General features: G+C 43.0%; 1 protein-coding gene across 2 annotated transcripts in view; it reads right to left on the reverse strand.

Annotated features, from left to right (window-relative positions):
* The window catches only part of LOC120929095, a 106,596-nt gene that overhangs the window by 39,857 nt on the left and 41,797 nt on the right, over window positions 1-24,942 (reverse strand). Inside the window, exons 8-14 of one of the 2 annotated variants that reach the window (XM_040340303.1) lie at window positions 24,281-24,375; window positions 20,727-20,764; window positions 8,969-9,036; window positions 7,373-7,425; window positions 5,524-5,596; window positions 4,693-4,724; window positions 1,643-1,690 (exon numbers count right to left, since the gene is read on the reverse strand). In XM_040340303.1, the coding sequence (XP_040196237.1) occupies window positions 1,643-1,690; window positions 4,693-4,724; window positions 5,524-5,596; window positions 7,373-7,425; window positions 8,969-9,036; window positions 20,727-20,764; window positions 24,281-24,375 (407 nt within the window). Of the gene's footprint in view, window positions 1-1,642; window positions 1,694-4,689; window positions 4,725-5,523; window positions 5,597-7,372; window positions 7,426-8,968; window positions 9,037-20,726; window positions 20,765-24,280; window positions 24,376-24,942 lie in introns of both variants that reach the window. The other variant, XM_040340304.1, reaches the window with a different exon arrangement.

Raw genomic sequence — 24,942 nt, forward strand, 5'->3', positions numbered from 1 at the left:
AAGCGTATGCTCAAACAGAGATACGCTTAAATGTTGCTAAGATACGACCTCCTACACCGTTGTGTCTTAGCTGCCTATTTAGGCTGGCCGCTACGGGCGTGTACGCTGATTTACGCCTAGAATGTGTAAATCAGCGAGATGCGCCTATTCACGAACGTATGCCCAGCCGTCGCAGTAAAGATACGCCGTTTACGTAAGGCGTTTTCAGGCGTAAAGATAAACCACCAAAAAGATGGCGCAGCCAATGTTAAGTATGGACGTCGGAACCGCGTCAAATTTTTCACGTTTGCGTAAGTCGTCCGTGAATGGGGCTGGGCGTCATTTACGTTCACGTCGAAACCAATGAGTCTTTGCGAGGTAATTTGGAGCATGCACACTGGGATACGTCCACGGACGGCGCATGCGCCGTTAGTAAAAAACTTCATTTACATGGGGTCACAATGAATTTACATACAACACGCCCACATCTTCCACATTTGAATTAGGCGGGCTTACGCCGGCCCAGTTACACTACGCCGCCGTAAGTTAGAGCGCAACTTCTTTGTGAATACAGGACCTGCTGCTCTAACTTACGGCGGCGTAGTGTATCTGAGATACGCTACGCCCGCCTATAGATAGGCACATTTCTCTGAATCCAGCTAAGCATGTTTAAACATATCCAGATTCCCCAATAATATTTGAGGATTTTTAGCAAAAATGTCCATCCTAGAAAAACAATTGCTGCGTCCTTGTAATGGCTGATAACAATATTTGCAGATATGTGTAAAAAGCCATCGATTTTTCTATAGGGACATCAAAGTATCACTAGCACTAATTATACAATACCCACTTATAACTAAATTGTGCAACATATAAAAGGAGATAAACCTTAAGCAAAAGATCCCCTAGTGTACTGAAGAGATGTATTCTCCCATTCTATTATGTCCTTGAAATTGTGCAAAATAGAAGACAAGGGTGGCATCCACTGTACCAAAGCTTTTTTCGCCATACTTCTCTCCTGGTTTACAGGAGTGCACTTACTTTTGTGCTACTGTGACCCAGAGTCAGCCTATAGTTGGTTATTGCCTGCTGTAAGCTGACCTCACACAGCTGGTCCAGGCTCTGGAAGAATCCCGGCCATATTGTTGGGATCCACTAAGCTACCTGATTGACGACTGGCTCTGCCGCTACAGAGGTCGGGGAGGACTTTTTAAACCTTATTAATTGCTTGTTAAGATTATGTAAATATTTAATTGTCCATAGCCTGAACAGTTGAACCAGTCGTACATTTTACAGTACTTAAATGGTCAATTTTATTTCACTGCACACACAATGAAAGAATCACTGTATTTTCTAAAAGAAAGGGAATATTGCTTTAGAAGCAATGGAAGAAATTATTTGGGTAAAGTGGGCCAGGGTTTCACCTGCTGCCAGACCTTCTTGTGCTCCATGGTATCTTGATAGGTACTGCTCCTCAATTTATGACATTGCTGTAAGAGTATGTGAATTTGGCTTCAATCCACACTTGAGTCCTCTAAATAATCCCACTAACAATGATACACTGTTTATATGCCCACTACTCAATAAGAAACCTTCTATAGAATTATTTGGAAAAATCACTGAGGACAATGACAACCAATCAACTGGCTACTGTGTTAGATACCTTTGAAATGTCTTCCACAGTCCCGGAAGTATCCTCCATGTGCTCATCCTGAAAATAAGTATAAATAACGTTATGTTATAATTAAACTTTTAGACTGATTAATTTAAAAAATAAAAAACATTAAAGGGTGTATTTTTTCAAGTAGTGTGTGAGTTGGTCATTTGCAATTCTAAAAAAGTTGAACTTATAACGTATACACTAGATTCTTTTGCATAAAATGAAGATCACGATTCTCTCACGATTCTCTCACGATTCTCTCACAATTCTCAAAAAAATATGTATTTAAAGTTATTTTCAACACAAAACTGAGCTTATGTGCTTAAATACAGTGGGCCGGATTCAGAAAAGAGATACACCGTCGTATCTCTGAGTCCGGCCGTCGGATCTATGCGCCTGATTCATAGAATCAGGTTACGCATAAATATCCCTAAGATCCGACAGGTGTAAGTGACTTACACCGTCGGATCTTAGGCTGCAATCTCACGCTGGCCGCTAGGTGGCGCTTCTGTTTGTATACGCAAGGAATATGCAAATGAGGATCTACGCCGATTCAGAAACGAACGTCCGCCCAGCGCTTTTTTTTTACGTCGTTTGCGTTCGGCTTTTTCCGGCGTATAGTTACCCCTGCTATATGAGGCGTAGCTAATGTTAAGTATGGCCGTCGTTCCCGCGCCGAGTTTTGAAATTTTACGTCGTTTGGGTAAGTCGTTCGCGAATATGGATGGACGTAATTTACGTTCACGTCTAAACCAATGACGTCCTTGCGACGTCATTTAGAGCAATGCACTCTGGGATTTTTTTGGGACGGCGCAGTTCGGTCGGCGCGGGGGCGCGCTTCATTTAAATGATACACGCCCCCTACCCGCCAAATTTGAATTCAACCGGGGGATTTACGATACGCCGCCACAACTTTACAGGCAAGTGCTTTGTGAATAAAGCACTTGCCTGAAAAACTTGCGGCGGCGTAACGTAAATGAGATCTAAAGATCCGCTCACCTATCTGAATCTAGCCCAGTCTATGTAAATCTGACGGACTGTTTACATGTTAAATTTTAAAAGCCGAAGCAAATCTGCTGACCTTACATGCTTGCTAATGTGAAAGAACACCTCTGATTTTCACATTTAACTAAATGTGAAAATTAGGAGGTGTTCTGTCACATTAGCAAGCATGTAAGGTTTGCTTCTGCTTTTAAAATTTAACATGTAGACAGTCTGTCAGATTTACAAATACTGTATTTAAGCACATAAGCTCCGTTTTGTGTTGAAAATAACTGTGACATTTTAAACTCTGTTGGGAGTAACAAGATGTCTGCTTGCCCCCTTCTCACTAACATTACTGTGCAGGAGTGTAGGGTGGAGCAAGATGGCGGCGACGAAACGTCACTTCCTGACGAGACAGCTGCTGCCGGGTGTACCAAGATGGAGCTAGGCCAAAGTCGCTGACTTTCCTATGACCGCACCCGAAAATCGTGGGTCATCCAGCCTGGAGATCGCGCGCGGGGAGGGGGGGGGTGAATCGATTGTGACATGTATGTTAGATTATATTCTACTCTGGGGCAAAAACAAATTCAACTCTGTAAACGACTGCATTATATGTTGGTTCTATTACAGTACATTCATATAAATGCATGCAGAAATTTAGTACTAATTAAAAACTCTATCCTTCAGAAAAAAAATAATATTTTAAGGCTGGGCAATTAAAATATAAACATCGTGAATAGTATTTTTTACCTACCTTGTTTTTGCTTGTGAAGGCTAAAATTAATATTGGTTTCGAGTCAATTGTATTTAAAGTGTATATATTTATATACTTTTGTTTTATATCTTTTTTTATTTTATTTTTTTAGCTATTACATCCATGGCACAAGATTCATGGAACAATAGTAGTTGTTTTATTTTCAAAAAAGTGAGTCAGTTGAGTCCAATGGGATTTAAAAATTGCAAGCACATCACTAAAAAAAGATCCCTATCCCTGTGTTAAAGAACAGATTCAAGAATCCCAGGATTGATCCCTTCCTTCCCTAACAATACACTAAACCAGCCTGTTTTGAGTCGCAACACTCTTTAAAAGTATGCATAATCTTGAGGCAGCCCAGTCCAAGATGTAAAAAACATAAATGTAACTTATTAATGGGAAATATGAGCCTGATATGATGTGCACAACCACCTTGATGAAAATAACTTCAAATCAGAGCCACCCCCCCCCCCACACACTTTAGAGGTCCCCCTATCACATTAGAGGTATTCTGGTCACATTAGAGCCCCCTTCATGTCAGAGGCCTCCCAACACACATCAGATCAGAGGTCCCCCATTCACGTCAGAGTCCCCCATCACATCACAGTCCCCTCTAAAGGAAAGCCCCCTCATCAGAATACCTCCATCACATCAAAGTCTTCCCATCGTCACTTAGTCACCCAATCACAGTGTCTTGTCATTATATCAAAGTCCCCCAATCACACAGCTCCCCCCATAACAGAGCCCCCCAATCACACTGTTCTCCCATCATAAAGCCCTTGATTCACAAAGTTCCCTCTTCATATCAGAGCCCTACCTTTTGGCTGCAGCAGCAATGCAGAGGGCAAGAGGCAGAGCAGATCTGGAGGAGACAGGCTTTTGTTTTCTTCTGAATGTGGGGAGTAGCCTGCCCTGGATCAGTGTTATGCATTGCCATTGTGCAGGAGGGCCAGGATGAACAGTAACAAATGACACCATGCACCCTGCCCTAGAGCACCATTGGATGTTATGGTGCTGATGGCTGGTCTGCACACCAACTCATAACATTGATCCAGGGCAAAATGGGCTTTGTGCTTGCGGCACTCCATCCTACTTTAAAGGGATGTACATGTGCTGCAGAAGCAATGTCTCGTACAAGTCTATGTGATGTCACCAGCCAAGCTGTAAACAACACGAGAGGCCTCAGCTGTCATAAGAGGTAAGTAAGGGCTCCTTTAAAGTTTTATAAACTGAGGATCATGGTGGGAAAATACAAACAATACACCTAGGTTGTATGACAAAATAGTAAATTTGTCAAAAAAAAAAAAAGACTTACCTCACAGATGTCTTCAAACATGGGAAATGAACCTGAAATGAGATGCAAATAAGATTTTATTTGCAATGTTCTTAGAGAAAAATAAGTAAATGCGGGGGATCTAAGTCCCTGTGCACAGGCTTAGTATTTTACATAGAATGTATTCTGCTCAATTATACAGCTGACTATCTCTTCTAATTACAGCTCAGCAGCTACAGAACTCCGTAAGTACAGTACAGTCCTCAGAAACCTGGGTCATTCTGCATACTGTGATCTGGCCTGTTCTACTTGTCTAGTACAGCCTACGTTTGCCATAGAGGGAAGTTCCAATCGGTTTTGTTCACCATGAGCATACAATATGAAATATAAACAGATCATTGATGGGGCGGCACTGATGAGAATGCATTGATAGGCAGCACTGATAGGTGACACTGATGAGGTTGCACCGATAAGGACACTGATTGACAGCACTAATGGGCACTGTTGGGACTGCACTCATAATCAGTGCCCTTTTAATCAGTGTAGATGTCCCATTTACACAAGCTGGTTATTGGTTCTCCTCTACTCTTGCTGTCAACATGATGTGGTAAAGAGCCGCTGATTGGCTCTTTACCTTGATCTGTGATCAGCTGTGTCCGGAGGACATTTTATGATGTCCTCCTGTTGGTGGTCAAATGTCCTCCCACAACTGGCTGGCCATGCTGTAGCCCTCATTCGCCTAGAGCGTGGTCGGCAAGTGGTTAAATCAGTTTGGGGGCTATATTTATGTATTATTTTTTGCGCTGCTTTTTCTTTTCCTTTTAAAGATTTTAATATAAATAATTAACAATGTGATGTTTTTTATGCGCTCACCTCCAACTTCATCATACAATTGAGAAATGGCCTCCCTTTCATCCGAGTGCATAGACAATAAAGCAGTTTCAAGCTGTTATTGCAAAGAAAGAAACATCAAAACATCAAGTACAGTTTAGGTTTAAAAAGACATACTTCAGGGCTAGGGCTTTTTTTTCTCAGAGAATAGGTGCAGGAACTCCCCCTTTCAGAGTCACCCCTTTTCTCCATCCCCACCCACATTTGAGCACCGTCCCTTGGCTCCAACCTCTACCCACCTCCCACTATTGCCCCGTAGCGGTGTGCTGCCACTAGTTACTAACATTCAAGCATATTCACCCTGCTGCCAGACATCCATACGTCACACTTGTAGACAATTAAAAGTCTTCTGCTTTGTTTTGTTGTTTATTTGGGGGATTGAACTTGGTTGGGGGAAAGGGATATGGGATACCCATAGAACAAGTATTTGCAATGCTGGAGCTTCACATTGGCAAATTGTTACTCATTATCTTCACAGAATAAAAATGGTGGACTTCTAATCTTGACAGACTTTTTCACCTCATGCCTCGTACACACGACCAGTTTTCCCATCTGTAAAACTGCCATGACAGCTTTTGGCCGGGAAAACTGGCCGTGTGTATGGTCCATGGTAGTTTTCCCAAAAAACGCCGGGAATCCCGGAGGGAAAAAATAGAACATGTTTTCTTTTTTCCTGCGGGGATTCCTGGCGTTCTTTTTCCCGGCAGTTTTCCTATGGGAAATACACACGGTGGAGCATACACACGGCCGGGATTCTTGGCCAAAACTCTTGTGGCAGTTTTCCTGCCAGGAAAAAACGGCCGTGTGTAGGGGGTAAAAACTGCCGAGCAGGTTCTCAGGCCTAGTCTGCATTAATGCTCATATGTAGCCAATACATATTTGCATCAAGGACTTTTGAGTTGCTGGCTCTTCTCTCTTATATATTGTATTTAGTGTGAAAAGACACACCGAGCATTGGCACCTGTGCTGCAGGCTGCACATTAGGATCGGATTGCTTCTGTTGAGAGCGCTGCATCTTTCATTTTTCCTTAAAGGGGTTGTAAAGGTTAATTTTTTTTCACCATAATGCATCCTATGCATTAGGTGAAAAAACACCTCGCTGTCACGGGCCCCCCAGCCCCCTTGTTTTACTTACCTGAGCTCGTTCACCTGCTGTGCACGTCCCCTGGTGTCCTCTTCTCCACGGAGTCTCGCCGTTGATTGGATAGATTGTTAGCAGCACAGCCACTGGCTCCCACTGCTGTCAATCAAATCCAATGACATGGCCGCCGGGGGGCGGGACCGCAAGCTAACCCCCTCGGGAGAGAGCTTCCCAGAGGGGGCTAGCTATTGCGGGGAGGAGCCGAGACAGCCACTGAGGGACCCCATAACAGGCGGATCAGGGCCACTCTGTGCAAAACTAACTGCACAGTGGAGGCAAGTATGATATGTTTGTTATTTAAAAAAATAAAAAATAAACCTTTACAATCACTTCAAGTAAAAAAAGGGGTTTCGGATGCCAGGGGGTGGGTTGGGGTTCCTGTTAGTGACTGCCGTGATTGCCTGTCACAGTAGTTACATGATCGGAAAGCTCCCGATCGCTAGTATGCACCAGGAGCTTTCCGGTACCTGACGGCTACCACGCTGGGGGCACACTTTTAGCACGGTAAATTCTTTTAACAGGGCTACATATAGGCGGCCACTCGGTGTTAAGGCCAAGGTTAAAGTATCCATTGTTTTGCCTGCTCGGACTAGACATTTCTGGTAAAGTTAAACAACAGTAGCTGACCCATAGTGAGAATAGTGAGAATATAAAAGGTTACAAAAAGGTACAATAAGCAAATGCTCATACCTCTGGATTATTTTTGTTCCGTTTGCGCTTCCTATTTATTTTTGGAAAGCCACCTATAAAAATATATTTGTAGGTAAAAAGCTGAACTTTGAGCAGGTATGAAGACACCAGTTAAAGCAGTTAGTTATTCAGAAAACATGAAAGCCTTCTCAGTGTGCTGCTGTTTTTCCTCCCTTGACTTTTTGAGATCCTTATGCAGCTGAGAACAGAAGGTATGTGATCACTTATAAAAAAGGAAAGAAAAATATATTTATAATGTTTTTCATATTTCATATCAAATGTTTTACCTTGTTTTTTTTTTTTACTTTGAAATGGTTGTTTTACAAGGTGAGGGTTCACATATACGTTAACATAATTATATCTACTTGCACGGTTTATATGGGAAATCTCGGCTGATGGGTCAATAGCCATTACTATGCAACTCCACCTTTGTGGCACATGTAGTAATATAAGACATGGCAGCAAAATCATCAGCTTATAATCAGCAACCAGTACCACACTGCCATTACATTTGTATGTCCTAATCTTGCCCTAGTATTTAGGTGAGCATCTAAAGGACTTTTTTCAGCGGTAATGTAGGGGAATGAAGCACCTCCAGCATTAAATCTATGTAATGACAAGGGGTGCTGGTTTGTGCTGAAGGGTCTATTGATGCTGACTGCGAAAGGATTCAATTTTGCATGTGGTCTGTTGTTCCTGGGGAGATCTATTGTTGCTGGATAGTTCTTAAAATGCTGGTGGGTCAATTGTTGCTGGGATGGACTTACTGTTGATGGCTCTTGGAGGTTTTATTCATGCTAGTATTGGGAGATCTATTATTGCTGTTGTGGGGAGCTATTGTTGCTGGGAAGGGGGAGTATATTGTTGCTGTGGGCGGATCTATTATTGCTGGGGATCTACTTTTCTTATCATTACCATTTTGTCTATAAATTAAATTACTTAGCACCACTAAATGATACTTGGTTCTGTATTCTCTAATAGGGGCAGTGCTAGGAGGTGGATATAGGGAGGAACCCATGGACAGTGCTTGGCAGTGGGTGGGAGGCGAGGGCAAGGGGTGACTCTGGAGGGTGGGGGGAGTAACCGCACCTATTTCTCTGAGAAAAAAATCCATGGATATATCAGATTAGAAACTTTTAGGAGGACAAGGATTTATGTGAATGGTTGTAAGTACACCAACCTGCATAAAACATCTGTGCTCTGTAATTACAGGAAATTAATGAACAAAATTCAATCAACTTATTTCTAATAGTCTGTGTAATGCTGGTATGATTGTCAAAAGCTGTGTTTATAGTTTCTAACTGATTATTTAGTGCTATAATCCCCTAAGAAAGAGAAGCAGTATATCACAAATGTTCGTAATAGCGCAAACGTAAAATAACCCCTACAAATAAACTTAAGATGTATTTGCTGAGTCATGACAAATATAAATCTTTACTATAAGTGCTAGTTCACACCAAACGCAGTTCCGTTCAGTTTCGGAACTGACTGTATTGGTGCAGAAAAAATAGAACTGCATCTGGTGTGAACTGGCCCTAATGGGAATGTATAATAACTCTCTGTCTTCCACAATAAAACAAATTATACTGCACTTACTGAGAGAGATAGTACGTAATATTTGTGGGGTCCGAGAACCACTGGAATCTTTGCTAATGCTTGATGTACTGTGGTTAAAAAAATAAATAAAGGATGAATACATGAGGGTAGGGCAGTGTTAGTGCTTGAAATAAAACAGTCAAACACAGGTAAACATGTACAACGTAGGTCAAGTGATTAACAATAGCTCCCAAGCTGTTCTTCCCTTCTAGACAGTGGACAGGCTCTAATGATGTCCCCTCTCAGTGGCGTACAGGTGTGGTGGCTCAGCAAGTCTGTGGGTGTAGACAGCACTATGACCTGTTTAATATCACTGATATCATTTATTTCAGCACTGGGACCATGACATTTAAATGGATCTTGCCAGACTTGCATAAAATCCCAGGGCGACTAATCACTGTGAATGCACTAATTTTAGTGGACCAACGTCCCAGGAAAGTGACAATGGAAATTAATGGAGTAATAAATTGGACTTTTGGCGGTACAGGTAGTTAATGTAAAAGATCTATAAATATTTATTTTGTAAAAAATGCATAAATAGAAACTTGTATACATAATTTCATGAAACAGTATCAGCATATGATATCAGTGCATCCAACACAAAGTAAAAGATAGATTTATACTTATACAGATACATTCATGGCATAAAAGCACATAGGGTCAGATTCACATAGAATCGCGGCGGCGTAACGTATCGTATATACGTTACACCGCCGCAAGTTTTCATCGCAAGTGCCTGATTCACCAAGCACTTGCGTGAAAACTTACGCCGGCGGCCTCCGCGTAATTCAAAGGGGCGTGTGCCATTTAAATTAGGCGTGCTCCCGTGCCGGACCTACTGCGCATGCTCCGTTTTGAAATTCCCGCCGTGCTTTGCGCGAAGTGACGTAATTTTTTCGAACGGCGACGTTCATAGCGTACTTTCATATTCCCGGACGTCTTACGCAAGAATTTTTTTTTTTTAATTCGACGCGGGAACGACGGCCATACTTTAACATGGGCTGTGTAAAGTTAGGGCAGGTAAAACGACGACTAACTTTGCGATGGGAAACTAGACTAGCAACGACGTAACGAACACGAAAAACCGTCGTGGATCGCCGTAAAACCTCATTTGCATACCCGACGCTGGAATACGACGCAAACTCCACCCAGCGGCGGCCGAGGTACTGCATCCTAAGATCTGACGGTGTAAGACAATTACACCTGTCGGATCTAAGGGCTATCTATGCGTAACTGATTCTATGAATCAGTCGCATAGATACTCTGAGAGTGAATCTGTGAATCTGGCCCATAGTGTCAAAAAGGTATAGAACTCTTAGGCCGCGTACACACGGTCGGTCCATCCGATGAGAATGGTCCGACGGACCGTTTTCATCGGTTCACCGCTGAAGTGGCCTGATGTTCAAAATCCGATCGGGTCAGAACGCGGTGACGTATAACACACGACGTGCTGAAAAAAACGAAGTTCAATGCTTCCAAGCATGCGTCGACTTGATTCTGAGAATGCGCGGCTTTTGAACCAATGCTTTTGTGTACTAACCATCGGTTTGGACCTATCAGGCAGCGGTCCATCGGTTAGATTTTAAAGCAAGTTATATAATTTTTGACCGAAGAACAACAGACCGATGGGCCGTACACACGGTCGGTTTGGACCGATGAAACTGGATCAGGCCGTTTTCATCGGTTTGGACCGACCGTGTGTACGCGGCCTTAATGTTTGAAGCTAAAACCAATATGCATAATAGTAGATCTTGCATTTACTCTCGACATGTTTCGCGTACAGGACGCTTTATCAGGAACATAAGGGTGGGTCAATCGAATCTCAAAGAGTCGATCCAACCACTGATTGTGTGGTAAGGAATGTACAACGCTTTTAACCTAACCAGCCTCCTGGGCATATGGTAGGTACTCGTTGTGTCTAAAGGTACAAAGATAGGATTATGGCACAAACTGTTGGTAAACACTGTATATAAACGGGCATAAAAGCCCTAACCGGGATCCCACTGGCAGACCTTAGGCTGAAGTAGACTCCAAATGGCAGATTGCCAATTGGCCAGACAATAGAGGGGAGGTAACCACCTCAGCAGCTACCAACAGAAAAATAAATCTGTCAGTAAGTAGGACAGTGTCTGATCAAATCAAAGTTGGAGCAGCCAAGGAAAAAGACCAGCAAAAAACGGAGGTCCATGCATAGGCGCCGTGATTCCGTATATTGCATATTGGATTCAGCTTCAAACACTAAGGCCCTGTACACACGATCAGTCAAAACTGATGAAAACGAACTGAAGTTCAGTTTTATCGGTCCAAACCGACCGCGTGTGGGCCCCATCGGTCCGTTATCCTTCGGTCCAAAAATTTTGAACTTGCTTTAAAATTGAACCGTTGGACGCCTAACCGATCGGTCAAAACCGACGGTTAGTACGCAAAAGCATCGCATTCAAAACCCGCGCATTCTCAGAATCAAGTCGACGCATGCTTGGAAGCATTGAACTTTTTTTCAGCACGTCGTTGTGTTTTACGTCACCGCGTTGGCAGGGCCGCTGTTAGGAATCATGGGGCCCCGTACAACCTGACGGTATTCTTTACAATATTTTCACAAAAAAATACATGAAAATCATTATTAATGGACACAAATGCCACCCCAATTCCCCCTCCTAGTACAAATCTCCCCTGCCTGCACAATTTCCCCAAACCCTCCTGTTAGCCCAGAATTCCCTCATCGGCTCCTGGTGCACAATCAGCCGCATCTCCCTTCCCAGCACAAATGCACTGATATCATATGCTGATATTGTTTCATGAAATTATGTATACAAGTTTCTATTAATGCATTTTTTACAAAATAAATATTTATAGATCTTTTACATTAACTACCTGTACCGCCAAATGTCCAATTTATTAGTCCATTAATTTCCTTTGGGACCATGACATTGCGGCTCAACACAAGAAACAAGAAAACTAGCAGAATACAAGGATCAACAGATTCTTATAACCATTGAAGGGAAAAATATTTAGGAAATTAATAATGAAAGCATCATCTTTGTTTAAAAGAATCTTGCATTTTGCCTGGAAGTATGTAAAATAGGATTTTTGACTTACTTGTAAAATCCTTTTTCTTGGAGTACTATACAGGACACCGGATCTCTTGGGTTATAGACAGCTACCTTTAGGTGATTGGACACTGGCAAAGAAGCTGCAAGGACATCAGGCGGATCGGAAGGAACAGTATGGAGGGACCTGTGTCCTGTACTGTACTCCAAGAGGATTTTACAGGTAAGTCAAAAAAAGATTTTCTTAATCATACAGTACAAGACATACAATTGCTAATCATAACCATGGAACATCCCAAAGTATTTTAACTAACGGGTGAACAAAATGGCAACAGGCCCATTTAAAAAACGCCTAGAAAGTTTGGAGACCAATGCTTTACACCAGGGATCCTCAAACTACGGCCCTCCAGCTGTTGTAGAACTATACATCCCATGAGGCATTGTAACACACTGACATTCACAGACATGACTAGGCATGATGGGAATTGTAGTTCCTGAACAACTGGAGGGCCGTAGTTTAAAGACCCATGCTTTACACCATAGAATTAAATGATGCCCTGTCGAATTCCCCTAAGCCATTTTTTTTTCAACCGGGGTGCCCAGGCACCCTGGGATGCCTTAAGGTATTTTCAGGGGTGCCTTGGCAAAATGCTTAAAAATTGCCCAAAAATTGTATACAATCCGGCATGTGGATGAAGCCTTTTAGTTGCACAAAGCCACAGGTTTTCATTGTGCACCATTACAACCTTCTAGCTGCCGGCATCCTAACAACCAATGGCAGCATCATCAGTTGATATGGAGGATGTCAGTCGCCTGCATCCTTGTTTGACCCTCCTCTGCCCCTCTCCATCAGTATTGGTGTCACATTAGCCGAGTGATGCAGAAAAACTGAGGGAGAACAGGAACATTGGAACAATGTATTTGCTTTGGAAGAATAAATCACCTCTAACGTTGGGTGTCCTACACGTATGGATGTTGCTGCATTATGTAAATCTATTAGAATCGTTTTTACATTTTAGAATACGCCTTGAGACTGTCCATAATTTTTAGTGTGCCGCAAGATAGTCTGTAATTTTTAAAGGGTGTCTTGACTGAAAAAAGTGCTCCTCTGCTCTCTCCCTGTCCCCAGGGGCCCGGCTGGCCCCCCTCCTTATTTTTTTGCTTTAATCTTATTTTTTTGCATTACACCTGTAAGGGGCCCAATGGTCCCCAGGGCCCCTTACAGGCCCAGCCGGCCCCCTCCTGTATTTTTTTGTTCGTCAGCAACCCCCCCCCCGGTTCTCTACTTCACGGGCGCCCTTCCTAAAGCTGTGTAAGGGGCCCCAAAATTTGTGATGGCTGCCCTGCTGCTACTTTTACAACTTATAACTAGGTTTTCAAAGACATTTGGGCCACACAAAGCATATTTATATCCTTTGAAGTGTTTTTGTGCCCACAGTTCTGTTTTAGGGGGCATTTGCCTTCGTGCCGTTAAAGCCTAGTTCCACTCATCTTCCATTGGACCAATATTGTGTTTCCATGCCAGATTTTTAACAAAACAAAACAAAACAAAACAAAACTATGCGATCACAAAAATGAAAACTGAGTACAATACTTATGTTGAGGAAGACCTGGTTGTATGAAATCATTTAAACAAATGTTTCTGTTCCGTCTTCTCAGATTTAAATGACACTAGCAATAATGCTGCGCACACACAATCATTTTTTCGGCTTGAAAAGAAAAAACTTTTTTTTCAGCATGTACAAAAAACAACGTTTTTCCAACTTCATCATTAAAAACGACGTTGCCCACACACCATCGTTTTAAAAAAATTATGAACAAAGCGCGGTGACATACAACACGATGGCACTCTAAAGGGGAAGTTCTATTTACCTTTTGGCTGCTTTAGCTGGTTCCGTGTTAGTAAAAGACGATTCACGCTTTTTTATCTGTTACAGCGTGATGAATGTGCTTACTCCATTATGAACGGTAGTTTTACCAGAATGAGCGCTCCCGTCTCATAACTTACTTCAGAGCATGCGCGTGTTTAAAACGTCGTTTTAGCCCACACACAATCATTTTTTACAACACGAAAAACTACATTTTTAAAAACGACGTTAAAAAATGCAGCATGTTTGAATTTTTTTTTGGTCATTTTTCAGAAGCCGAAAAACGATGTGAAACCCACACACAATCATTTTAAATGACGTTTTTAAAAACGTCATTTTAATTCATGCCGAAAAATGATCGTGTGTACGCGGCATCACAGGTTGGAGGATCGTATCGGTTCTAAAGGAGAAGGTGGTTTGTCAGGGCTTCTAGGGGCAGAGGCAGCAGATGAACTGGCTAGCAGTGGGGCCTGATTGTAGACCAGACATTCAAGGAGTTTGGAGAAAAAGGGGAGCAAGGAGATGGGGCTTAGGTTGTTAAGATTGGTGGGGTCCAAGGAAAGCTTTTTAACCACTAGACGACCAGCCGCCGCAGTTATACTGTGGCAGGTTGGTTCGTCTGGGTAAATCGGCATAAGTATACGTCGGCCGCTTTAAAAACACTAGGGGGAGCGCGCCCCTGGCACGATGACGAAGCCGATGCGTGTGCCCAGCGGCCGTGATACTACTCTGTACTAGGAGCTGTTCTATTTATTCTGTTTATAAGTGATATAACTGAAGGGTTTCTGGGCAGGGATTATTGCTATTAGGAATCACCAGCATGAGAAAGGAGATCCTGAGTCCTCTAAATAGATGTTTACTTATTACTAGAGACGTCACTGGCAAGAGGAAGAAGGTCCTAATTCCCCTATAAAGATCTTCATTGTCACCATAGGGTCACCAGCAGGAGGGAGGTGGTTCTGATTTCCTTATATAGATATTTAGGGCCAGATTCTCATATAACTGCGGCGGCGTAACGTATCTCCTTTATGTTACACCGCCGCAAGTTTTACGGGCAAGTGCTTGATTCACAAAGCACTTGCCTGTAAACTTGCGGCGGCGTAGCGTAAAGTCCACCGATCGTACTGCGCATGCTCTGTCTCGAATTTTCCCGCCGCGCATTGCGTGAAGTTACGTCGCAAGTACGTCATTGGTTTCGACGTTAACGTAAATGGCATCCAGCGCCATTCACGGACGACTTACGCAAACGACGCAAAATTTTTAAATTGCGACGCGGGAACGACGGCCATACTTAACATTGAGTACGCCACCTAGGGGGCATGTTTATCTTTACGCCGCGTAACTCTTACAGAAACGACGTAAAATCACTACGACGGGCAAGCGTACGTTTGTGAATCGGAGTAACTAGTCATTTGCATATTCTACGCTGACCGCAATGGAAGCGCCACCTAGCGGTCAGCGTAGATATTGCACCCTAAGATACAACGGCGCTGGCCGTCGTATCTTAGGTATGTTTAAGTGCATCTCAGTTTGAGAATACACTTAAACATTCGACGGCCTTAGATTCGGACTTACGTCGGAGTATCTGCTGATACGCCGGCGTAATTCTATGTGAATCTGGCCCTTACTTATTACTAAATGGATCACCAACAGGATAAAGGAAGTCCTGATTCCGCTATGTAGATCTACACTTTAGTGGTAGATAGAACAGAGGGGTTGACAATAATATATTAATATATCTTTAGTTCTACTGCCAGCTACTAGAAGTGTTTTAGACAGTTTACACACATAGGAGCTGACAGGGAGGGAGGGGAAAGGGGGAGAAGTGGGATGACGGAGGTATTTAACCTGACCACAGTAATCATGGATCAGCAGCCATCATGATTACCGTGGTTAGCACACTAAGCGGGACACAGGAGCAGGTATAATCAACCAGGTTTTTTACAGAAGGTTTTTTTTTAGAGAAGGACAGATTAGACAACACAAGCACTGTGCTGTTTAATCTACTTTAAGGGTACAGGATCTCTTTTTTTTTTTTTTTTTAACAAAGTATTATTATACTAAAAGTCCATCAACAGTAAGTAAATCTAAACATGTTTAGGACAAACTTAAAGTGGTTGTAAACCCTTTACAACCACTTTAACCTACAGGTAAGCCTAGATTAAGGCTTACCTGTAGGTGCTTGAAATATCTCCTAAACTTCCACGATTTAGGAGATATTTACAAAAATCGTGGGTGCCGATGTCTATGGCGCATTCACCGTAGAAAACGGCGCAGGCGCACTTTAGCAATGGTGACCGTGCCGTGACTGGCGGCTCCTGCCCGCATGCGTGGGAGTGACGTCACCACGGCTCCGGCCAATCACAGCACCTGGGAGAGATGTTGGCCATCCGATCGGTGAACGAGGACGGCTGTGGGGGCTTCAATTTGAGGTGAGTATTACATAATGAGCTAGTATGCTATGCAAAAGTACTGCGAAAGCAGTACATCTGCCAAACATTCCCTGCAGGTAAATCTTCCTGGTGCATGTGTTTTAAATAACAGTGATGGATTCATCCTCATAAGAGAATTTTGAAAGTCACATTCACTGCTTTATAAATAGACCCGTCGTTGTTTTGCCATCATTGTCCTGTTTCTTTGTAAAGCCAACCTTTAAAAGATACAGCAAACATGGCAAAGGTTGGTGTGGTCCTGAAAATACACAAAAACATTGTATAGCATGCAGGCCTAATGGGTTGTATTAGGCAAATATGTTATGCTGATCTTTAATCTATCTGCCATACTACACATGCAAAGAACAAAACATACAATGAAATCCTTGTGGTTTAATTATACATAATTTTTACATAATTTCTTCCCTGCAGTGCTCCACTTCCAGACCAACCCACCGTAGATTTACGTTGCGACTTTGATATTTAAGGAAGTCGAGTGAGGGAATGATGGCCCCCACTCGACTCAATGCCATTGGATGATGGAAGCGACGCCAAACGTCACTTCTGTCCAACAGCTTTAAAAGGGACAATTTTTTTTATTGAAAAAAAAAAGACAAATGTAAATGTGAGGTCTTTTTGTCGCCAGATCTCACATTAAAGAGGTCCTGTCATGCATTTTTTCGATTACAAGGAATGTTTACATTCTTTGTAATAGGAATAAAAGTGCTCCAAAATTATTATTTTTTTTTAAAAAGGGACAGTGTAAAAAATAAATTAAAAAAAAGTAAAATAAATAAGAAAAAAAATGTTAAATCGCCCCGTTCCACCGTGGCCGCACACAGAAGCGAACGCATACGTAATTCACGTCCGCATACGTAAACAGTGTTCTAACCACACGTGGGGTATCGAAGCGATCATTTGAGTGAGAGCAAAAATTCAAGCAAAAGACCTCCTCTGTAACTCAAAACTGGTAACCTGTAGAACGTCGCCTATAGAGATTTTTAAGTGTCAAAGTTTGTCGCCATTCCACGTGCGGGCACAATTTTGAAGCATGACATCTTGAGTATCAATATACTCAGTGTAAAACATTATCTTTCACAATATGAGCTAACTTTACTGGTTTCCTATTTTTTTATTAAAAAAAGTGTATTTATTCCCAAGAAATGCGTTTGTAAGACCGCTGCACAAATACGGTGTGACAAAGTATTGCAACGACTGCCATTTTATTCTCTAGGGTGTCTGAAAATATATATATAATGTTTAGGAGTTCTAAGTAATTTTAAAAAGTAGGCTTGGTCCTTAATTGGTTAATATGGCCGCATCTGTGACATTATGAATACATTATGTACAATAACTTCATTGCTGGGAACTCTACCAATCTCAGTACCCCATGTCCATACTGTGTGTCACATTTATGACTGTGGCAATCTCCCTTTTTACACCACTACATCTACTACCATACTTGCCAAATGCTTTTCATTCTGGTAAGGCAAGTCGTGATTTGTTATTAAAAACGTAGTTGTGATTAGGGAAAATCACTGTGCTTCTGCCTACTTAGAGAAAGGAATTACGTCTAATTTACGTCAAATTTCTGCTTTGGATTTACTATACAGGGAACTGGACATCCCAGCTTGTGCACTTGGCCTCAGCATACACTTCTAGGGCCAGATTCACAAATGAGATACGACGGCGTTTCTCCTGATACGCCGTCGTATCTCTGTTTCTATCTATGCGACTGATTCAGTACCGTGGCCGCCGCTGGGGGGAGTTTGCGTCGTAAACCAGCGTCGGGTATGCAAATTAGGAGTTACGGCGGATCCACGACGGATTTTCGCGTTTGCTACGTCGCCGCTAGTCTAGTTTCCCGTCGCAAAGTTAGTCGTTTTTTTTTGGTGCACTAACTTTAGTCAGCAAGTGTATTGCTGTCTAAAGTATGGCCGTCATTCCCGCGTCGAAATTCAAAATTTAACGTTGTTTGCGTAAGCCGTCCGGGAATACGGAAGTACGCTACGCACGTCGCTGTTCAAAAAAATGACGTCACGACGCGCAAAGCATGGCGGGAGTTAGGAAACGGAGCATGCACAGTAGGTCCGGCGCAGGAGCGCGCCTAATTTAAATGGTACACGCCCATTTAAATTGGCCCGCCTTGCGCTGGAGGCCGCCGGCGTAGTTTTCATCGCAACTGCTTGGTGAATCAGGCACTTGCGATGAAAAATTGTGGCGGTGTAACGTATCTAGGATACGTTACGCCGCCGCGATTCTACGTGAATCTGGCCCCTAATGCCTAGTACACAAGACCTTTTTTCCCGTCGGGAAAACTGTCGTGTTTTCCTTTGGCCGGGAAAACTGGCAGTGTGTATGCTCCTTAGCCAACAGGAAAACGACAGTTTAAAAAATGAGAATTTTTTCTCACCGCGAATCGCAGCGTTTTTTTCCCCTGCAGTTTTCCTATGGGAAACACTGCGCGGGAGCATACACACGGACGGTTTTCCCGACCAAAATTCTCCTGGCAGTTTTCCTGTCGGGAAAACCGGCTGTGTGTACAGGGGAAAACCGATCATATGTACTAGGCATTATGGGCCAGATTCACAGCAGTAATACGCCGGCGTATCTACTGATACGCCGGCGTATTTTCAAATTTGCCGCGTCGTATCTTGATTTGGAATCCTCAAACCAAGATACGACGGCATAGATCCGACAGGCGTACGGCTTCGTACGCCTTCGGATAGTAGGTGTAATTTTCCGGCGGCCGCTGGGTGGAGTTTGCGTCGTTTTCCAGCGTCGGGTATGCAAATTAGCTGTTTACGGCGATCCACGAAGGTACGCGCGTTCGTCGCATTCTCTTACGTCGTCGCTAGTCGGCTTTTCCCGTCGCAAACTTAAGCCTGCTATTTCATGGCTTAGATTTAGACCAGCCATGTTAAAGTATGGCCGTCGTTCCCGCGTCTAATTTAACATTTTTTATTTTTTTGCGTAAAACGTCCGGGAATACGAAAGTACGTTACGCACGTTGCTGTTCAAAAACACATCGGGCCGCCGTAATTTTGCGCAAAGCACGGCGGGAAATTTTCACACGGAGCATGCGCAGAACGTTCGGCGCGGGAGCGCGCCTAATTTAAATGACACACGCCCCATTTGAATTAGGCGGGCTTGCGCCGGACAGATTTAAAGCGGTGGTTCACCCTGCTGAACAACATTTCAGCATAAAATCCGGCATAGTAGCGCGAGCTAAACTATGCCGGTCTTAATTTTTTTATCCCCGTACTCACGGTTATATCGTACCTAGACGATTCCGTCTGCCGCGGGGAATGGGCGTTCCTAGCAAGAGGGAGGGTGATTGACGGCCGGCTCTGGCACGTCACGCTCCCCGAAGACAGCCGGAGTAGGTCTCGGCTCTTCACGGCGCCTGCGCACAGGCTATGCGCAGGCGCCGTGAAGAGCCAAGCCTATTTCGGCTATTTCCGGAGAAGCGTGACGTGCCAGGGCCGGCCGTCAATCACCTTCCCTGTCCATAGGAACGCCCATTCCCCGGAATCTTCGAGGTACGATATAACAGTGAGTACGGGGAAAAAAAAATACAGACAGGCATAGTGTAGCTCGCGCTACTATGCCGAATTTAATGCTAGAGGGAAATTTTTTTTTTTTTTTATATAGGGTGAACCCCCGCTTTAAGTAACGCCGCCACAAGTTTACAGGCAAGTGCTTTGTGAATTAAGCACTTGCGCTGAAAAGTTGCGGCGGTGTAACGTAAATGAGTTACGTTACGCCGCAGCGCAGGTACATGAATCTGGCCCTATGTTTAGCAGTTGAGCTTGGGTAAAATTTGGTTAAACATTTACATGCTTTTCTGCTTGTCTCTACAAATCTGCACTTTGCATGCAACCTTTTAAAGCCCCTTCATCCCTATAGTGAATATGGACAGGTCTTCATCATGAGCTATTGGGAAAAAAGGTATTGCAGATCTTGAATTTTTTCCCCAGAATGTGAGGTCCTGTGAACCATGTCCTCTTGCACTCCTTGGAAGGTGTCACATAAAATGAGATTTACATTATTGAGCCTAGGTTCACACTGCTGCGAATTCAAAATCGCGGAAAAATGCGCAATTTTACCGCGATTTTGCGGCCGCGATTTCGGCCGCAATTTAATGTAAATAGCGGCCCAAAATCGCAAAAAGTAGTACAGGAACTACTTTTTGAAATCGCAGATGCGGCGTCGCACTGATTAGGACAGTGCCATTGCCGACAATTGCCGCCGATTTGAGATGCGATTTGACATGTCAAATCGCATCTCAAATCGTTCCAAATCGTACCCAGTGTGAACCAGGGCTCACAGTAGGAAAAATTGACCACAGAAATAACACAGATTTAATCATGATGTATCACTTCTTGTTAGCTAAAACAATATCACTTACGTATTATCAAGGTTTGTCCTAGATGGTCCTGGGACTTCCTAGATATTAATGACATCAACAAATACTTAATATTGAAATACTGTGCAGTGTCAACTTTCACATAAAGGTGCAGAAACATACTGAAAAAAAAGTATACCCAAGGCTATTTTATGCAAACGTGTTGCTTACTGTAGGCTGTAGTTATCAGAAACCTTAGAGAGTTTTTAAACAAATGATGAAAACAGGTTGCTCATTTGTAATAATTGTGCATATACACACACAAAGAATTAGGCCCCTTTCACAGGTGGTCCAACCAGGTCTGCCTTTCATGTTTTTAGGTAGACCTGATCGGAAGCTTCATGGGCTTCTATGGGTGGCTGAATGTAAACAGACACGTGTCCAGGGCTTTTTTCAGCAGGAACGTGGGGGAACGCAGTTCCGGCACCTTCCAAACTGAATGTATGTAATGGAAAGAGGTGCTGGAGATTCTATTGATGCTGGCTGCTGGGGGATATATTGTTGCTGGAGGGGGTCTATTTTTGCGAAGGAAGGGGGTTTATTGTTGCTGGGGAGTTCTTCTGTTGCTCGTGGGGGATCTATTGTTGCTGGGGGGTCAGTCGTTGCTAAGAGGTATGTACTGTTGAGGAAGGGATCTTTGTTGCTGGCTGCTGGAGGGTCTATTGATGCTGGCAACTGGGAACTCTATTATTGCTGAAGGGGATCTATTTTTGCTCGGAGGTGGGTAGGGGGCGGAGTCAATCATGGCTTAGAAGGGAGGAGTTCCTGCACCTATTCTCAGAGAAAAAAAGCCCTGCACATTTCCATTTACATTCAATTAACTCCAAGTCTGTTCTAATATAAAAAGGATGGAAAAGGTCTGCATCATTTTCCTTACTGTCAGACCTAAATATGATGAATCGGATATAGCCACTGAGTCTGTCCAGCACAGAAAAGGTCTGCATCCTTTTCAGTATTTTCAGACCTACAGTAAATGTGATGGATCTGATGTAGCCTCATGTAACCGGATGAAGGTCCATTTACATCCGGTTGCCCATAGGTCTAACCCATAAGAAAGCTCTGGTTCCTAAATGGAACAAAAAACTCAATAGACAAAGATGTGAAAAAAGTGACATGTATTCCATTCTGCTGTGATTCAAGTGGTTGTAAAGGCTCAAGATTTTTTACCTTCATGCACTCTATGCATGAAGGTAAAAACCCTTTGTGTGCAGCAGCCTCCACAGTCCCCCATATTACTTACCAGAGCTCCATCTCGATCCAGCGTGTGCATTGTGCTCTCCCAGGTTTCTCCCTTCTCACTGGCCGAGACCGTAGTGGGCCAATGAGGAGAGAGCGAGGGCAACTCTGTGTATGTGAATGAACACACAGAGCAGCAGGTCGAGAGCAAGCCTGCTTGGGTGCCCCATATAAAGCTGCTTGCTATGGGGGCATGGTTCAAAGAAGGGGGGGGGAGTTTTAAGGGACCAAGAGGAAGAATAGGAAGAAAGAAAAAAGAAAAAGATAAGAAAAGGAGAAAAAAAAAAAAAAAAGAGGGGGGGGGGAAGAGAAACAGGGGGGGAAAAGGTTAAAGTGGAAACATGAGGATAGCACTCACATGGGCCACATCTGTAATTATATTAGGGAAGAAACAATATCAAGCAAGTGGACATTGATGGTCAGACTTTCAGGCCAAGGAAGTATGGTTTTGTAAAAAAATATATAATTTAATGGCATATAAATAATTTAAACAAGATATACAGAAGATAAAAATAAATACAAAAAAATTATCACAAATTGATCAACAGCAAGTGACCACTGTACATTCCTCGGAAGTCGCCAACGCACGTTTCGCCGTGGGGCTTCTTCAGGGCGAGGATGAGGAATATAAATTTAGCAGAGAGATAAAGACTTATATGACTGATGGTCCTCTGGCGGATGCATCCACGGGGCATATAAGACACAGGTGGAGACAAACAGGTCGAGAAGTAAGCTTGAATAAAGGCTTTCATATATCGAGAATCTTGGGTAGATCGAAAGGGTCGAAAATAAAAATCCAAGGAATGGAAATTATAGACCACAAGGGGAATTGTAACTCAGACTATTTCTATGAGGTCCTGGACAAACTGGGACAGCAGATGGCAGCAAAGCAGCAGTGTAAGGGAGCTTTTACAAAAGAACCCCTACTGAGGGTGTACACACGGTAACACGTGTTACCGTGTGTACACCCTGGGACACAGACGCATTGCTGCAATCAGCTATATGGCTCTTACTTATGCCCTATGCAAATGCTGCTCAGTAGGGGTTCTTTTGTAAAAGCTCCCTTACACTGCTGCTTTGCTGCCATCTGCTGTCCCAGTTTGTCCAGGACCTCATAGAAATAGTCTGAGTTACAATTCCCCTTGTGGTCTATAATTTCCATTCCTTGGATTTTTATTTTCGATCTACCCAAGATTCTCGATATATGAAAGCCTTTATTCAAGCTTACTTCTCGACCTGTTTGTCTCCACCTGTGTCTTATATGCCCCGTGGATGCATCCGCCAGAGGACCATCAGTCATATAAGTCTTTATCTCTCTGCTAAATTTATATTCCTCATCCTCGCCCTGAAGAAGCCCCACGGCGAAACGTGCGTTGGCGACTTCCGAGGAATGTACAGTGGTCACTTGCTGTTGATCAATTTGTGATAATTTTTTTGTATTTATTTTTATCTTCTGTATATCTTGTTTAAATTATTTATATGCCATTAAATTATATATTTTTTTACAAAACCATACTTCTTTGGCCTGAAAGTCTGACCATCAATGTCCACTTGCTTGATATTGTTTCTTCCCTTGCTATGGGGGCACTCAGCAGGAGGGAAGGGCCAGAAGCACCAGTGGGGGACCTGAGAAGAGGAGGATTGGGTCTGCTCTCTGCAAAACTATTGTACACAGCAGGTAAGTATACAGTATTTTGTTTTTTTGATCTGTCATTAATATTACTTTCAGGCCTCGTACACACGACCCAGTTTCTCGGCAAAAATCAGCAAGAAACTTGCTGTTTTTTTTTTTTTTGCTAAGGAAACCGGTCGTGTGTACATTTTTCGACAAGGAAACTGTCGAGGAACTCGTCGAGCCAAAAAGAGAGCATGTTCTCTATTTCCTTAATGGGAATGGAGAAAATTGGCTTGTCGAGTTCCTTGACAGCCTAACAAGGTACTCGACAAACAAAACGATGTGTTTCGCCCGTCGAGTTCGGTCGTGTGTACGAGGCCTCAGTTAACATCTGTTAATGGATCTTCTGCTTATCAGACCAGATGCCCATGTGAAAGGTGCCCTAATTGCTGCAATTACAGCGGAAGATACTGAGTGCAACCCAGAGAACCGTGCCTAAAATACTTATCCTTTCTACTCTAAGGGAGAACCAAGAAGAGTTACAAAAAAAAACCCATCAGGTACAGTAAACAGATCTGAAAAAGTAGTTCACAGAACGTTTTGGAATAGGTACACACACTAAACAATAATACTGGTTATTGGAGTAGCTACTGCATGCCCTAATATAGCAATGTTTGATATATTTACAAATTATCACAGAACTGACCATGTCTTCTTCATCTATATGGTTATTCAGCAACTGGTGTGATGCCCTTTGTTCATCATCTGAGTTTAAACACATTTCTGCATTTTGCACAGTTCCTGAAAACAAAATAAAATGTAAACAAATTGCATTGTGTGCAATGGATAACTTAAGGAAACTGCAAAAAAGCACTGTAAAGTCTTATGCCGCGTACACACGATCGGAGTATCCGATGGTCTATAATCTGATGGATTTTTTCATCGGGATTCCATTCAAGCTGTCTTGCATACACACTGTCAGACTAAATTCCAACCCTCCAAAACGCGGTGACGTAAAACACTACGACGAGTCAAGAAAAATTAAGTTCAATGCTTCCGAGCATGGGTCGACTAGATTCTAAGCATGCATGGATTTTTCTCCGACGGAATTCCACACAGACGATTGGAATTTCACATCAGATTTTTTTTCATCGGAAGAATTTAAAACATGTTCTATTTTTTTACCCTGATGGAAAAAAGTCAGATGGGGCCCACACACGATTGGAATTTCCGATGAAACAAGTCCATCGGACTTGGTCGTGTGTATGCTTTTCCGAGGGGAAAAAAAAGTGCATGCTCAGAATCAAGTATAAGGCCCCATACACACGAGAGGATTTATCCACAGATACGGTCCAGCGGACCGTATCC

This window comes from Rana temporaria, chromosome 2 (assembly GCF_905171775.1).
Source record: "Rana temporaria chromosome 2, aRanTem1.1, whole genome shotgun sequence".
Lineage (NCBI taxonomy): Eukaryota > Metazoa > Chordata > Amphibia > Anura > Ranidae > Rana > Rana temporaria.